General features: G+C 37.0%; 1 protein-coding gene across 5 annotated transcripts in view; it reads left to right on the top strand.

The window, feature by feature from the left end:
• Positions 1-16,661, top strand: part of NYAP2 (neuronal tyrosine-phosphorylated phosphoinositide-3-kinase adaptor 2) — a 180,614-nt gene extending 163,953 nt beyond the window's left edge. For 4 of the 5 annotated variants that reach the window (XM_073359901.2, XM_073359902.2, XM_073359900.2 and 1 more), the window contains 2 exons: positions 4,927-5,028; positions 12,607-16,661. In XM_073359901.2, coding sequence (XP_073216002.2) covers positions 4,927-5,028; positions 12,607-12,834 — 330 coding nt within the window. In that variant the 3' untranslated portion in view covers positions 12,835-16,661. The remainder of the gene's footprint in view (positions 1-4,926; positions 5,029-12,606) is intronic. The other variant, XM_073359903.2, reaches the window with a different exon arrangement.
• The last annotated feature ends 1,135 nt before the right edge of the window (positions 16,662-17,796 follow it).

The raw sequence follows: 17,796 nt of genomic DNA, 5'->3' as shown, positions 1-17,796 counted from the left end.
ATGGGATACCTTTGCCTTTTAAGCACAATTCTATGCATGTAGAAAGACGGATGATATTCCCACATGCCGAAACTTTGCCAACTCTGAATAGCTCAGTGTTATCTTTCACTCACACATAATGATTCATTTAAATACCTTACTATCCTACATTCATTTTTTCCCATGATATAATGATACCATCCTTGACAAATGATGTTCACTTTAAAAAACAACCATGGACTTGATTTGGCCATAATCAAAGAAGAAATGGAACAGAACACAGTGCTATATTGCATATATGTAAGACAACTTTAGAATATGAGACCCCAGGCCTGCAGATTCTTGTACAGGCGCATGGTCCGATTGAGTTTGTGAATTTATCATGCTACATGAGCAGACCACCAAGGAGTTCTGACTACCAGGACTTTATCTGTGGAGGCATTTTCTCCATGGACTAAATATGCTAACTTTTTCTCTTTCATCTTCAATCTTTAAATGATTGTTTTTAGACAAGGAGGAAGCCTTTTGTGTCCATTTTGTTGAGAACATGTTTTGTTGAGAACTTTATACAAACATAAACATTTAAAGAAGAAAAAGAGACTTGTACTCTCAATTTGGAGCAATAATCAAGATTAGCTAAATCCATATGTACGTTTGAAGGAATAAATCACAAATAGGTTATTATGCATCATTTTAAGAAAGGCTGGTGATAAAGAGCATCATTATTATGAATTCATTCCCATATTTGATAGTGACATACTACAGTTCTAATTCCAGTGCTTGAGAAAGAAAAGTGTTGCTCCTGGGACTGAACCTTCTCTCACAGAAGTCACTGTCAATTTTGCCACTGATATCAATAGGAGCAGAGGTGGATTAAGATTAAACTGGGCCGAGATCCACAAAACTTGGCCCCTGCTTAAAAATCTGGAGCTTCTCTGGACAGTTTACAGCACCTGTATCAGAGTTCTGGAAATTTCAGCTACTGCCAGCTTCTCTCCCTTCTCTTGGGTCACGTGGTAACATGACATGAAGGATCGAGGGGCACCACAATCCATTTCTTCCTCCCAATGGCTCGGTCTTGTTCCTTTTTAAGTCAATGATAAAACTCCCATTGACTTCAATGCTGCAGATTGGGATCTGGGTCCCTCACTAAGTGTATGTGTCCGGCTGCCTTTTGCTGAGTGACTCATTGCTATATCAGACCCTTCCTAAACACAGGGGGGTGGGTCCTAAGAATGTAAGGGTCCTGCCTTAGACAACCCTTATTAACACATGGAATCTACTAATTCAAATGGGATTAGATGCATGAGTAAGGATTGTGTATGGGAGTAAAAGCTAAAGGCTCAGGCCCTTCTTATTCTTAATTACCAGGAAATAGATTAATTAAATTCAGAAAAGTTAAACATGTGTTTTCTTTATACTATCCTGCTTCTCTTCCAAGAGCTGAAATTCTGATATAGTTTTGTTTCTAGGCACTGCAATGTAAATGCTGTGTGGTAATAAAAAGTCTCTATCTCAATCAAATTCAGTAGTGTCTGGGTAGCCTGCCCCTTATCTCCCCTTCGGCGGCCCTAACACAATATTTCATTTCCCTCTCCATTTTCAGGGTTAACAAGAAGATGTATCACACCGTTTGCTTGAGCCCTGTGTTTATTTCTTAGTTCTGGGGAAAAGGCATAGACTAAGGTTTGGTTTTCCTGAGTGGCCTCAATGTGACTGTGGTGTATGTTTCTCTGCCACATAAATTAGATGTCATAAGACTACTTTATACATAACATTTGCTGTTCTATAATTCTTACTTTGCACATTTGTAATATTTGCAGTCCATGATGTGTTAAATAACACTATGTCAGGTAATACATTTCAAACCATTTGTTTAATAGCTAGATTAGCTTTCATAAGGAATAGTCATGCTTCTAAATAAGTTAATACCAGGTCAAGAAGATCTGTGGCACAAGAGTGCACTTAATGTATTTATTAGCATGAGAACTGAATGAAGGAATGTTAATTTATCATTCAAAAAGTTTGTTTTATTGAAAACTACAGTAACAGTCTGAGGGTAACTAGTTAATTTGACATTAAAGACCAAAGGAAAGCTAGTTGAGGATTACGTGCTATGTTTGCTTAGTATGAAGTAACTGTGATGGTTAGTAATTGGAAATCTGAATCATGAAACTGGAAGATTGAGATCAGATATGCTAAATGGTTTAAACATTGGTTAATTAAATTTGAGAATAAAGATTATTTGTATCTGACACAATCTACTGGAATTCCTGAAGTTCCAAGTACTTTTGTCTGCTCTTGTTGTTAACCCAGCATTTAAAGACAAGACTATGTAACTTACCCTATCTCTATTTTTGGTAGACCCATATTTTTGGTAAGATACAGTACATCAAGAGGTTTCTTTTTATGTTATATCAAATTATAAGTCAAGATTTACAGCAAATGCTACAGCAGTTGTTATAGGGACATTGTGTATCATTTCTGGTAATATCATTTGTATTTAAAATGAGTTTGCAGAGTTTTAGGACCACGGGATTTACCATAACAGAAAAGACTGTTGGTCTGTTTATTACCTGCCTGTATCAATGATCACAACCTGATACTTCAGAGGAAGGCAAACAACAAAGTACGTGGCCAATTGTGCAAAGTTGTACCTAGGCTAAAATTCCTTTAATCATGGTGGGCCTGATTCAAGCAAGATATTTAAGCTTTATTTAATATTTAATATTTATTTCATAACTTTAATCACATAATTATTCCCCCTGAAGTTGATAATATTTCTTATGTGCTTAAGTATCTTGCTGGATTAGGGCCTATATCATGATCTGAACAAGCCCTGAAGAATGATTCACATAATTTTACTATAAAATATCCCTGTAGCATAAACTTTGACATACACACATACTTTTTGTAGTGTTTGGGGGCGTAGGGGGAGAGACAAATAAAACTTCACAATATTTTTTCCATCATGATGTTAAAATTATGGCTGTGGCCTGGGGGAATCACCTCCAGAATGTACCAGAATGTACAAATCTGCTTAAAAATATATACCCTCTATCACCTAGGTACTAGAAACAAATAGACACCATTGTCATAGGTTTGTGCTTCATTGCCATAGCAGAAGGAGCTCAGGTTAAACTAGCAAATTTTTATTTGCAGATCTGCGCTAGCAACATTAAAGATTTTGGTTCATAAACAAAAACACCAAATAGATTCATGCTGGCTTGTATCCCAAGGGAAACACAGACAGCAAAGGATAAAAGCATTAAGAAAACGAGAATAAATGTTTTTTAAACTTCCAATGTGTATTCACATATGTTAATCAGACATATGCTGCTATCAAAATCTATATAACAACTGCTTAATATAGTCTATTCATAGAGCTTTATTTGGTTCTTTTTAGCAGGCATCATCTCTTTTTCAGCTACTATGGCCCCACATCCCTCTATGTTTGGACTACACAAGTCAAACATCAATGGAGAGGTTATTCATTGTGCTTATTGGAAGGGAGCATTTGTGAATACTGGAGGCAAAGACTTTTCTCTGGTTATGCATAATGCAACCTTTGTATTTGTGACTGCTATATAAGCATGTGAATGCATAGGTAACACTGTAGCATGAACACTGATGTAACCAAGGGCTGGCTCAGAATGCTGTCTAGAAAAGATCAAATAGAGGTGCCTTCAGCTCCCGGGGGAAATTTATCACATGCACTAGCCATTGTGCGGAGAGCACCTGCTTTCTCTGTTCACTTGGTGTGCTTTGTGCATCCCTGCATATATTGTCACTATTGAGTAACACTGTACTAATAACCAATTCATGTTTGAATATAACAACTGTGGAATAACTGATTAGCCAGTGCAGAGCTAAGCAGATGACTGCATATGCTGGCCCAAATTCTGCTCTCATTTATGTCGGTGTAAATCCAGAGTAACTCCATGGTAACTACTGGTAACAACATGTAACTACATGGTACTACTCTGGCTTTATACCTGCAGAAGTGTAAGTGGAATCTGATCCTCCCAATACAGGTGCCGTGCAGTGGTTTTAGTAGACTAGCCAAATTAAACCTTTACAACATAATATAAATGTTCAAAATATCTTTAAGAGACTTTGCTGAAACATTTGCTTTTATTAATATTTGTTTTAGCAAACCGCTGGTGACACCCTGGCCCAGTTGAAGTCAGTGGCCAAACTCTCATTGACTCCAGAAGGATCAGGATGTCACCTTATGTCTTTCTGAAACAGGATGGCTGCTGAGTTACTGCAGTGAGTGAATCCTGCTTGTGAATATAAGGTGAGGGAATCTGTGTTATGTCAAGCCAAGTGTGTCAGCTCAGAGAATGTGAAATAACTACTGCTCCATAGAATAGCCATATCCCACATGCACCAGTGGGACCCAGACAACATCAGAGGTCATGTGATTCCACACCCTTCCAAGTGGAAATACGTCAGTTGACAAGATGGCTGGAAAACAAGAGAAAGTGCCACCTAGATTCTCAGTGGGAAAGAGAGTGTGGAGACTGCCATGTCAGAACAGGCAAGTGGGGAGGGAGCAATGCTGAGCCCATTCTCACTTCCTCATAGAGGATGGTAAGTGGCTTTCAGTAAGCCTTTCTTCTTCACCTATTATTAGCCTGATGGAAACCAGTAGCATGCTTCGCTGTATTGAAATCATTTGTTGCACTGTTCACAGACCATATTACATAGCTTTGTTGCTTTGTTTTCAGATGCTGAAGCCATTTCTAATCACTTCAAAACAATGTTGTGGTTGGTTTTTAATTTCATTCATTCTAAGATCACTTTGTATATCCTTACATTAAATGTTGGACTGTCATTTTTAGTATGGTATATGGTAATCATGAAGAAAAAGGGCATATCTGTACATGACATTCATGATCACATAAGCATTATTTGGTTTTCCCCATACTTCCGTAAATGAAGAGTCAGCCCCACTGCCCATCCAATAGGAGAGGGAAGAAAACCTCAAGGACCAGAAGAGAACAGCCTCTTCCTCAGCCTAATAACCTGTACAGTTACAGCAAAGTAAGTGTGATTATACAGTACTGGGGAAAAAATTATGGAAACACCCATTGAAGTATGGGCATGCCTTATTGGCTAGAGCTTCAAATACCACCTAATATTCCAACCATATTAAAAACAAACAAGCAAGCCTCCCAACAGCAAAGACTTCCCTGCTGAGAACATAAGAAAATGGAACATTACATAATCTAATCTGTTCTTCACAATGCCTTGATATGAGCATTAGTAAGAGATGCTCTATTTGGATCATGGAAAAAGTTCACACAGGATAAAAAAGGGTCCAAAGTATGAAATATACCATTGGTTGATAATGTTTGCAATTTTTCATCAAAATTTTAAATAATGAAAATAATGTCAACATTTTTGGCCTGGTTTGTGACCTGCTGTAGAGCTGGCTGTAAAATTTCAATAATTTTTTCATGAAAGTCAACAACAAAAATTAAACCAGATTTTCATGAAGTTTTTTTTTGCAAATTACATCCTATTTTTCAACCAGCTCTGAAAATATGATATGTAGGATGAAGCTAACCCCCGTGCAGAGAACCAGCATGAGCCTACCTTACGCATCATTTAATCCGTCGAAACAGAACTCATGTGGGACTTAGGGGGCACATAAGCCTTAGGGGTGAAATTCAACAACAGATATTACCTGAACAGACAAAGTTACTATGCCTAATAGAGAAACAGGTTCACAGACCTGATACCGAGCGTTTTTCATTTTATATGTTCAGTCCCGTCTTCCTTTCTCTCTCCCCCTCTCTTTCCTTCATGCTTTTGCTTTTGTTGGATATGGTTTGGTATGTACGTAACTTGAAGGTGTTTCCATATTTTTTCAGTTATGTATATGTATTTACTAACTACTAAAGAAGTGTTTGTTTAGTGTGTTAACACAATTTATGTCTTGTGTTATATGTTGAGTGTCCAGACTCTTGAAAGTCAGCAGAGAAGCATCTCATATTAAAATACAAGACTTTGTATCATTTACTGACAAAAGATATGGGGGAATAACTGTTTCTAATGGCTATAGCTAATGAGTGATGAGGGCTGTATCTAGCAGTAACTGCTTAATATTATTAGTCGGGATGTCAAAAATATTTCCTTCTGACCTTATTCCACGCATGCTTATTACTCCCTCTATCAAAACAAAATTAACCTGCTTAGTTTAACAAAGGAAAAGAATTGTTGCATTCATTGTACTTATTTTTCTTGATTTAAAAATCTTTTTGTTGTTGTAATTAATGCCATACACACCCTTACCTGCCTTTCTTATCCATCTATCTCATTTGTTTGTCTATCACTCTGGAATATAGGGCCCTGATCCTTAGTTGATGTGGGTGTAAGCAGCCGCTTAGGACTCAATGGAGCTATGCCCATTTATGATGGCTGAAGTTCTGCCCCAAGTACTTATATTCAGTCATCTCCCTGTCAAGAAATTCGTGGTTTCTAAGTGTGTTTGTAGTGCCCTGGTAATATTCTCATAATTCTTTCCTGACCTTGTAGCTTTGCCTTCTGACTCATGACTGTAAGTATTATCTGCTGCAGTAGAAGCTTCTAGGAGAACATTCCCTATTTTCCTTTAAAATTCTATTCTGCTTAGATTCTTATACCATGCCCATCACTCAGCTATCTGAGCACTTCCTTGAGTTAAGAATAAACAGTTAGCATTTTGCTTCCCTTCCTTCCTTTCTCTTTCAATAGCCTATATTTTTAAAAAAAACATATCTGTGATATGTAGCTTTGTAAGAAAGCAAGGTCAAACTATGAGTTTTGCATTTGTACTGGAAAGTATTGATGTTTGTGTCATCGTTAGTTCCTGTGGGAGTGAATTCCACAGTTTTAAACCCACCTTTTAGAAAGGCCTGTCTCCAGCTCATTAGAGTTTGTCCTGATGGAAACAGCTTTGTTATGAGGAATGGACTGCCAAGAGTGGTCAAAGTCCAGGAGAGTGAATGAAGCTTTTAGGCATCTTGAGCCCCTTGACCATTTAGAACCTTTAAAATAAGGAATGAGACACTCTGATGTGATGTTCTATCTAAAGGGAGGCAGTGGAGTGCAGAGGAAATGTGCTCATAGTATGCCATGATTCTGAGGAGGTGTATTCTGCACCAGTCAGAGTTTTTTCAGGGCTGATGCTTTCATGTCTAAAAACTTGTGTTGTAATAATCCAAGGAAGCATGCATGGTCAAAGCTAGGTGTCAACAGTAAGGTTGAGATGCACTTTTCTAACCACTTGGAGGGGGTAGTATGGATTTCTCGCAGAAGCAGGCATGTCCAATATTAGCGATGGCAGTGAGAAGTTGAAAAAAAAATTGGTCTGTGTTGATGCCTTGTGGGCACACATCTTTGACTGGCTGATGCATCACTCTGTTAGCAAGCTGGTTGAAGTGCTTCTTCTACTCGTCAGCATTACTTTCATCTCACTAGGATTTAATTTCTGCCTGCTCTTCCTACTCCATGTGCTACTCTAGCTAAACACTGAGATGGCTGGGTGACAGTGGTGTTATCATGGGGTGTGAACAGCAGAGTTATGTCATTGCCATATTGTTGACATGTAGGCGCAAAGGAAGCCTCAGAATTTCTCCTATTGGCTGCATGTGAATACTGAATAAGGCAGGAGTTCTACAGAATAGAATGGTGCTCCACAGGTGAAGGGGGTTTGGTGGCAGAGGTACAGTTGCTCATTACTGACCTTTGGATGCAGCATTGAGGAAAGATTCAAACCATTTCCCAATGCTACCCTAGAACACTGCGACCTTTCACAGGTAGGATATCAGTATTCTCTGCAGAGAGGTCCAAGAGTATAAATATCCATCCTATATTATTAATAGCAAGATATCCATCAGTCCAGTGAAGCCAGGATTTCTCCCTTCGTCACTAGGCAGGTCTTCATTATGAGTCTGAATACATTTGTTAAGGGTATTGGGCCTGTGGCTTCTCCCTTGCTTGGGAGGTGGAGCCAATCCTCCTCACACCCCACACAGCATGGCCACATAACGTCTAATTATTTAGGGCTCTCCTGAATTACAACTGTCTGATGTGTTTGAGGTGTAAAAATCCCTTCCATAATGCTGTTTTGGGGAGCCAAATCTCTCCCTCTCTTACTTGCTCCCCAATTCCATCTCTTTGATGTAATCACCTCCGTAGCTCATGACTAAGTTACAGACACCAAATAAAACAACAATACAATTTCTGTTCAAAATGAGGCACCCTGAAAGTTGCCTCCTGTATCAGCAAAGAGTTTTCCCGCATGTGATTTCTGCATTAACATGGATTTTTAAATTTCATTCTTCATCATGGCCCTGATCCGAAGTCCACTAGAATCAATGGAAAGCCTCCCATTGACTTTAAGAGCATTGGATCAGGCTCAATATCCTTAACAAATGCATTCAGATTCATAAGGAAGAACCTGCGTAGTGACAAAGGGAGAAATCCTGGCTTCATTGAAGTCAATGGGAGTTTTGCCATTGACTTAAATGGAGCCTGGATGTCACCCAAAGCTTTGCAGGGCTTATTAACCAAACTTTTTGACAGTTTGCTGCAGTTCTTTATGAAGATTAATGAATTATCATCTCCTCTGCATTCCATATCAGTGAGACAGAATTTTTCCACATTGCGAGTTTCTGTCAGGAAAAGAAAGAAAGGAAGACGTTTGTAAGAAAGGTATAAAACCTCTCCTCATCAAACTTCTCCCATGAATAATAGTTTTCCTTTTAATGTAACTCCATAGTTTTATAATTTAATTCGACAAAACAATATCATTAGAGTTTAAAATTGGGAAGTATGGTTTCTCTGAGCTGAAAAAAATTATATTATTATTTCCCTATTATAGCATTTTGCAAACATTAATGAAGTTAGTCTCGACAGCTTTGGGAGGTAAATACCAATACATTTTTACAAATGAGAAAACTGAGGCACTAAGGTTAGTTGATTTTCCAAGATCATCCAGAAATCTGATAACACAGCTAAAATGGAACCCACATCTCTTGGCTCACAGGCCTTTCTTTTTAACCACTAGACTGATTTCTTTTTCAAAACTTTCATGATAGTTTTCCCCCTTCAGAAATGTTATTTGGAGTTGAAGGTCCCAAGCTGAGATCCTCATTCTCCCATTTTCAAAAACCTTCATATGTGGCTTTTTAAATTTGCTATTTCAGGGCATTCTAAAAGGCATATGGTCATATAAGGAGCTGAACGTACTCCTGTATAAATTAATGGCAAAATTCCCATTGACTTCCATGGGTGCAGGATCAGGCCCTCAAAATGGACTGGCCTTTTTAAAATGTAATGTTTACATCTAAGGCCACATTTTCCAATTTTGCTCTGACAATGTTGTTCAGACAATCATTTGGGCACATGATTTCTCCCATACATTTTACTATTCACATACTTAAGCATCATGCTTAAATGTTGTGTGCATGCAAATTACCATGAATGGAGGCCCTCATAGAAATGATTATGTGCACAAAATTAGAGGCCTTATTTTGACAACTAGGCCCTAAATCAAGCTAAACCAGAATGCCATACCTCTCCATTTTTCTTCTTTCCCGCCCAGTTGTTTCAGATCTCTGTGACTTATTTTTAATATAAACAATGTTTTTATGTATAATATATATGTTCAGATGTGTATACACACACACACACACGTCTAATATTATCATATGATTATTTTATTATTGGTCATATGTTTTTGGTTGCGTAATGCAAGTTGTGCAATGTGTTTCTTTACAAAAGCCTTAAATGTGTTGCAAATATATGTTGGTTAAGGGATGACACAACTTGTGGTAAATGATCTTGCTTAAATAAAGGATACCGGTATGATTTAGATTTGTTTTAGAAAAGCTTACAGGCAGGTTTCTTTTGTCAAATAATGATGTAAGGCTGATTACAGAGGACACCAACTTTTCTTTCTTGGCTTTCATACACACATCATTTATCCTGGAGGAGAAACCTTTGCATGCTAAACATCAAAGAAGCTGAGTATCTCCTCTCAGGGAGTTAAGGGCATTCAGATATCTCATAGATTGGACATGAAGTAAATTGCTCTTTACGAACTATTCATCTAGCTCTAACCAATACAAAAGAATGTTGCATTCTCTGTACTTGAGTTTATTTTAGCTCAGTGATACAGGGAATTCCAGAGCTGTTTTGTGGCTGCTAATATGCAGACAAATTCTGGAATACCATTTCCATCTTTAGGGATTTGCAATTGGTGTTTTACTTTTTAGGATGTAAAGATTCAGCTTCAGTTCCTTCAAAGCATGTGAAAGTCTTAATCCATTAGAAAATATCGAACTAGGCAAACTCTAATAGAGCACAATGGGGCGAGTGTGTGGATGAAAACATGAATTAAATTTATTCTTGATAGTAATGGTATGTGCTGATGATGGCTTTCCAGTGCATTACAGCTGATGAGTATAGTATAAGGCATACATTTCATATTAGAACTTGCACTGTTCCCTTACTGGGTGGGTAAAAAAAAGGGTATTTCCGCATGCCTGTAAGTGAAATCCACTCTCAAGTGTCTGTTCGGTCAAACTCTGCCCAGATGCTGGTATGCGGTCATATATTTTGGATATTCTGTTTGACGAATTGTGTGCAGACTATGCGCCTGGCCTGCCACATTGAGGGATCCAACAAAAAAGAAGACACAACTGTGTATGTAATAAAATATTGCACTTGGACAGAGTGGCAAGGAAAACTCTTAGTCACACGGGTTCGGATCCAAAGTCCATTGAAGCCAATGGGAATCTCTCCACTGACTTCAACAAGCTTTAGATCAGGCCCAAAGCGCTCATAACAAGTCTAATAACTTTGTTGACTCACCATGACATCTGCCATATGGAGTCTGTCGTAAATGACACAACACGCCTAAAGTGAGAGCCAAACCCTCAAATAGAAATTGCAAAGCAGATCAGGCTCCTAGTTGACTTTTAACTTCATTCAGTTCAGGAAAGGTATGCTGTACATATGTTACCTGCATTATTCTAGGTTAGCAAGAATGTTCCATACCACATCTCATATCTAATCTGGTTTAGGATTACACTGTCATCAGCTCTTCCAAAAACAGTACTGCACAAAATCCTATCCTAAACGGAAGTCAAGGTGAAGAATTTGTTGTGTCAGTTTAAAGGAACATGGTTTTGTCTGAAAACCAGCATTGCAAGTAACAATACTCTTACTGAAAGTCATTTGTAAGCAAAATATATGGGTTTCTGTTTTTTTCAATTTGTCTATTTTGTGCGACTGAGATCACTGTGTGCATAATTAATATTTTTGCTAGGTCTGCCTGCTTGGTTACTCATTTTCTCCTGTTTTGTGAACTCAGGGGCAGGTGCAGTGCCAATTTTTTTTATTCTTTCTCTCTCCCTCTCTCTTTTTTACTGAGTAGATTTCAAATTAACAATTGCCCATTGATATCAATGGAAGGTTCTCCATTGACTTCAACAATGACCAGGGCCTTTGTGCTTTTCTAAACTGTTGTTTGCCATACCTGGAGGTGAAAGAATGCCCATAGATTATGTTTACCTGTATAAAGTTAATTGTAAACAAACATTTCTTGTGAAACTTAAAACGTATTCTCCGTATTAGCTTACAGTATATACATTTTCACTACAAGTTCAGAAGAGCCATGAAAACTGTGCCTCCAAATTTAGCCTCACAGTTATACAAGAGCAACTGTGCGGTTAAAGGCATAGGCAAAATACACATCTTGACACACAAACCAGCACTTTTATATGCACATCAAGTTTGCTAAAAGCAGAGTTACCTGATCTCTGCACACAAGCAGATGTACAGCAAGGATATGCTCAAAATCCATTGATCCATTTACTGACACATTTGAAAGTTAGCTGTTTAGGCCCCAATCCAGTGATGCACTTCATACGATATTTATGAGTCGCCCCACTGAACTGATAAGAAGCTATTTCCCCTGACTTCAGCAGGATGACCCATATGCTTTTAACTAAGCAAATGCTTAACTGCTTTGCTGGATCAGGACCATAGTTTGCAATAGAGTGAATGAATGAAGATGTTCAGATTTAAAACAACTTTCTGCTTTTTTGTTAATGAAACACTTCAAAGAACAGCATAGGTTAAACCATCTGACTGGAATAGGATTCATTAAATCATACAAAAAATCCCAAACGTATTTAGCTTTATATTTATATTAACACCACAGTTCTAATGTGACAAATTGGATTTGGCAGGCATCATAAAACATGGTTTTGAGTGGATAGAATTTTTACCTTCAACACTGCAGGATATTGGTAAGATCCATGTGCCTTTTAAAGATCTATATTATTTAAAATCCAGAAATAAACAGCCGTCATTTGGCAAAAACAGTTACCTTATTAGCTTGCATTAGGCTTGCAATGTTAACAAGGATTATTTTTATTTTCCCTTTATGTCTTTGTCTAGTATATATAAGTAGATTTTTGTGTTTATTCCTTTTAGTGCATAAGGATTTTGTGTTCATAAAATCATGGATAATCCTTCACAAACATCATGGTAACCACAAGGAGCCAACACTCTAAATATAATCTATGGCTAAGCAGTTATTTGTATGCATTATTTTTTTGATAGGTGACATGTATGCAGTGGTTGCATGGGGACCATACAATGCTGGAAATGATTGAGAAAAAGCGTTGTTTGTGCAAAGAAATAAAGGCTCGACAGAAATCAGAGAAAGGACTTTGCAAACAGGACAGCATGCCCATTTTGCCGAGTTGGAAGAAGAACACTGGGACCAAGAAATACAGCCCTCCTCCTTATTCCAAACAACAAACTGTTTTCTGGGACACAGCGATATGACCAGACTGTTGCTGATGCCATCACCACAATGTTGTAAGATGCACAAGTAGCCTCCTTTCTTAATAAGGCAATGCCTGTGACATGAAACTTAATCTGCAGGTGACGAACTACCTAGTGAAAAACATACCAATGTGGTGCTCACCTGTCAATTTAAAGGAAAAGTATAGATTTCCAGCTGATTAAGGCATGCATATTTATTAAGGATTTTTTTGGATCCAGAAGATATTGAAATGTAAATATTTTGCCAATCTATTGAAAACACCTGAACTAATACACTGTTTAAAATATATAATTCAAAAATTTATGAAGAATTTTACTATATAATATAATTACTGTTATATTGTTTTATTAACTATTTTATATGTGGTATCCTAATGCTCTTTTTTGTTGTTGTCATTTTTAATGATCTTACCTGCCTAAATTTGGCCTCTGTACAAAAGCATGTGGTTGTACTTTTGTTTAACAAGTACAATGTACAAATCAACCTGGTGCTAGGGCTGTAGAAGTTCACTAGAGTCATATTCATTAGAGACATCCGTTGCTTTTGTTCTTCTGGGAAAGGTTTTGGCAGGAAGTAGTAAAAACTGTAAACAATGCAAATAAAAATGCTTAATTTGGATGTCCAAATTGCATTAAAAAAGAGTTGTTCTGCATCAGATTTTTGGTAAATTTACTATTATAAATTGCCCTTCTTTTTATGTCAATCAGTTATTAAAGTCTCCAGTGATAGTTCCTAGGCTACATTTGGCTAACCAAGTAAACAAAATTTACTGCAGAAAGGTCTAAAGGCTCTTCCTTCTTTTATTCTGCTGACTAGAGGAGACCATGGTTCACTGTGACTAAGAACTGTACATCACATGATAATGAGTTAACCCATTGTTTAGCAGGTTAAAACAGTGGCAATGCACCCATGATTCCTGTCCACATTTGTCTTTGGTCCAGAAAGTAAAGGTAACAAAATCTGTTTACATTATTTTTAAGTACCCCAAACATCCCTAGTTGGGTCTGTATCAAATTGGAAAGCATTATTTAAAAAGGCCTGACCCAAACTCCATTGACATCAATGGAAAGACTCCCATTGGCTTCACTTGGCTTTGGATCAGACCCACAGAGCACCTTTCTCTCACGTAACCATTTCCTGTTCCTGGCTGATCAGATAATTGGGTCATAGTCCTCTGTGACATCACACCCATCCTAAGAGAATGCTATGTCATGACCAAAGAATTATGACCTCTTGGTTTTAACAGGAGAAAGAGATGGCTTATATTGCATATGAGGGTGAGAGCTGTGCATTAAAATATCTTCCAAAAGAAACGCTTTAGGGTGAACAATATCCGTATTGCCATGGAGTGATAAAATGATGCTATCACATATATTTTGTATATTTAAAGTTCTATCGATGCTTCTGAAATTTGGCAGCATGAAAATTCCTCTTTAATAGTCCTTTAAAATTATATTCTCTGAGAAGAAAAAATGTGTTGTTTGAACTTATTGTCATATTGGCTTTTCTTTGAAACTATATTGCAGCAATGCCCTGGGCATCACTGCTGATCAAAAAAACCAAAAATGACCAATTTTAGTAGGGTTTTTTTGTAATCTATATTACTAAAGTTTGAGTAACACTTTATCAGTAGTAGTTTCTTTCCAGTCTCTGAAATAATAATAAAGTTTTTAAATATTTTATAACTAATTAACTAATGTATATTTTGATGTCCAAATTGAGGATTTCTGTATAAGATAAAAGTGTGTGTTCATATGTGTGTATGTATATTAGCATTATGCTATAATGTGTGTGTATATGTATAGGTGCATATATGCACACATACACACTCTCATCTATATACATACTGTATATATGAAATGTGTGTGTGTTGTTGGATATACAGAGGCTGAAATGGGTACAAAATTTAGATGAAAATTTAAAGAAGCCCCCACAATCCAAAAGACAGAAAACATAAAAACCACAAATTGTGAAGGAATCTTTAAATAAATCTTGTACCCAAAAGGCACCAATTGTATATTCTGCCTACTCATTTTTTTCATAAAAGAAAGAAAATGGCAGAAGAAAAACTCAAGAGATCTTGCAATGCTCCAGAATCTGCTGGAAAGAGAATGACTTGCTAGTCATGCGGAATATGTTGAGATAACAGGTTCATTACTCAGAAAATGTTTAGAATGGTGAAATGCATTATCTTCCTTGTTATGGGTGATTATATGCCAAGAAAAGACTTTCATATAATCAATGTGAGATTTTTTTTCACTTGGTCCCTTTCACAAACTGCACCAAATCTTTCTGTGTGTATGTGTTCAGTCATGATACTTCTTGTACACATTTCCTTAAGCAATTAGTCATTTTAAAAACTTTAATATTCCCTTTGGAAGTATTCCCCAAGAGCAGTTGTTCATCACTGACATTCATGCCTCCAATGGGAACATCTTGAAAAACCTTCAAAAGAGGCAACAATACAAACCTTTGGGAGAGAATAAACAATTTTATATACAATCGTTCAAGTTTTTGTACAGTATCCTTTTCATATTGACATATTATAGGAATAATTATCATGGTACTGAAGCATTCTGGTCATAAACAGATTTGCTTGACCATTTAAACTACCACAAAAACCACTTAGTGCTTTGCTTATATAGTTCAGCACCATAGTCATCATCCGTTAATTAGCCCAAATGCTTGCAGACCACCATTGTATCCCATGCAAACAATAGCTTATATTTATTATTGTTTGACGCCACATGAAAAATTAAAATAGAACTTAGCACTTATCTTCAAAGCACTTTACAAACGTGAATTAAACCACACACCTATGTGAGGAAGGATACATTTTATTTTATAGAAAGTGAGATTGAGGCAGAGATGCTGAGTGACTTGCCAAAGCCAATCAAAGCCAGAGCTAGGATAAGGTCCCTGTCTTATGCTCTGACCATTTGACAACATTATCATTAGGCAGAGTGCACAGCCTGAGAATAAAAGGTGAATATTCACTGCAGAGAACGTACCATCAAAATGGTGTCTAAACATTTTCTACATTCCCTATTGTCTCAGCAGTTTCTATATCACAGGGTGAATGATCGTGTTTAGCAACATGTGCTCATTAAAGCTGCAGTTATATAAATATGCAATTTGAATATACATACAGGCCACATATCTACACACACTTATGGAGACTGTATATATGAAATTGTTTGGTATGCACTTACTTTGCTTTAAATTCCTAAAGTTAAACATTATAGTGTAGCAATTTGTGTAAAGTGCACTGTGATTTCAAGAAAGCACAGTAAAGTCACAGGTCTCGTTATTCTTGCACTAAAAATGTGTTTACGTATATTAGCAAATGTATGCTTACTTTTATTGCTCTTTTTAACAAATTAAATTAAATTAATGGTATAAAATGGTATTTTTCTTTTAGTGGACTATGGCATTATGTTTTTAAATACAGGGTTTTTAAAGAAGAAGAAACCATTCTGTGTTCATTCCAATGTAATATGTTTACCGATATCTTAAAACTGAATGTCATACTGCTTTTTTTTTCATATTTTGTTAGAAATGTCAGGTATGTGCCTGAAATTGTGTAGGAGTAAGGAGTAGCTAGAGGATAACTGTAATCATATATTATTAGCCATTTCTATATACACAGTATAAATACATAATAATTTTCTTTTCATTTTTGTACTTGATTTTTTTAAGTAAGATGTAATTAACTGTACTTTGATACTTCTGAAGTAATAAGATGTTGTTTGGAGATTCTGCTTTCTTTAGTGCATTGACAATATTTTACAATAATTTAGTGCTTATTTATTTGTGCTCCAGTGGAATTATAATAAAAGCAATAGTTTAAAATATCCTGCCTTTTATTTCTGTTTGTTTGGTATATAATTTAATACTGCTTGTTTATTAGGATTTGCATTCAACACTCTCTTGAGGAAAAGTGAAATCATGGGCTTTTATATTTATTCTGATGAAATTTTTTATTAGGGAGCAATTAATTGATCATTTTAATACTCTCTGGTTAGGCCTGGTTACGTGAATGCCATTAGTTTCGTTCTCAACTTGAGGGATCACTAGAGCAATATTCTTCCGAGCCAAGGGCCAGAACTTGCCCAATGAATCTGCAAGCGGAAAAATTCCTCATCTCCTGATCTCCCCCTTTCTGAGTGGAAGGAGGAGTGTCACCTTGATGGCACTACAACGGTCTGCAGAATCCACAAGTGAGGCAGGGCAAATATGCATCATGTTCCGATCAACAGTGTAAGGAATCTGCTTAAAAGTCAATGCAGCCCCAAGTGATCCCAGCCTGTTGTCAACTTCAGGATCTATTGAATGTGAAACAGAGCCTCTGCAGGGGAATTCCATGGTGACTGTAGTGGGCAGGCGGGCCATGCCATGAAGATGTTGGGGATGGCCAGTCCTCTGTGCTCCAAAGCTGGTACAGAACTACATGGCCTCTGTATGAATGACCCTGGTCTTCCAGTATTGCCAATTCTTGCAATATTTTGTTAAAGTTCCAGATCCTGCAGTTCTGTGATTGACAGTATCTCCCATTTCAGTTAAAAAAAAAAAAAAAAGAGTTCTAGACCTCATGGTTGCAAAGAAAAGCTTGAAAATATGAACCGAAAGGCTTTCAAACCAGAAAACAAATAAAAAGAATTCAACTTTGATTTTAAAAACTCTTTTAATTTTTAAGCCACTTTCATGATATCTGGAGAGCCTGACTCGTGATTTTTAAATGTTTGGGTTTGGCTATAATGAGATATGGGGTTCTGCAGGATTTGGGAACTGCTCATTTCATGAGGGGGTAGGCCCTATCCTTTCTGCTCCCATCCCCAACCAAAGATCTGGTGAAGCCACTATAAGGGTATGGCTTGATATTAAAATAGTTGCTGTCAAAGACATATTACAAGGAACAAGAACTAGCACTTCTTTGTTGGCCCATCGCTCCCTCCAGATTT

Source organism: Lepidochelys kempii, chromosome 9, assembly GCF_965140285.1.
Source record: "Lepidochelys kempii isolate rLepKem1 chromosome 9, rLepKem1.hap1, whole genome shotgun sequence".
In the NCBI taxonomy this organism is placed as follows: Eukaryota; Metazoa; Chordata; order Testudines; family Cheloniidae; genus Lepidochelys; species Lepidochelys kempii.
This window is presented reverse-complemented; position numbering and strand designations above follow the sequence as displayed.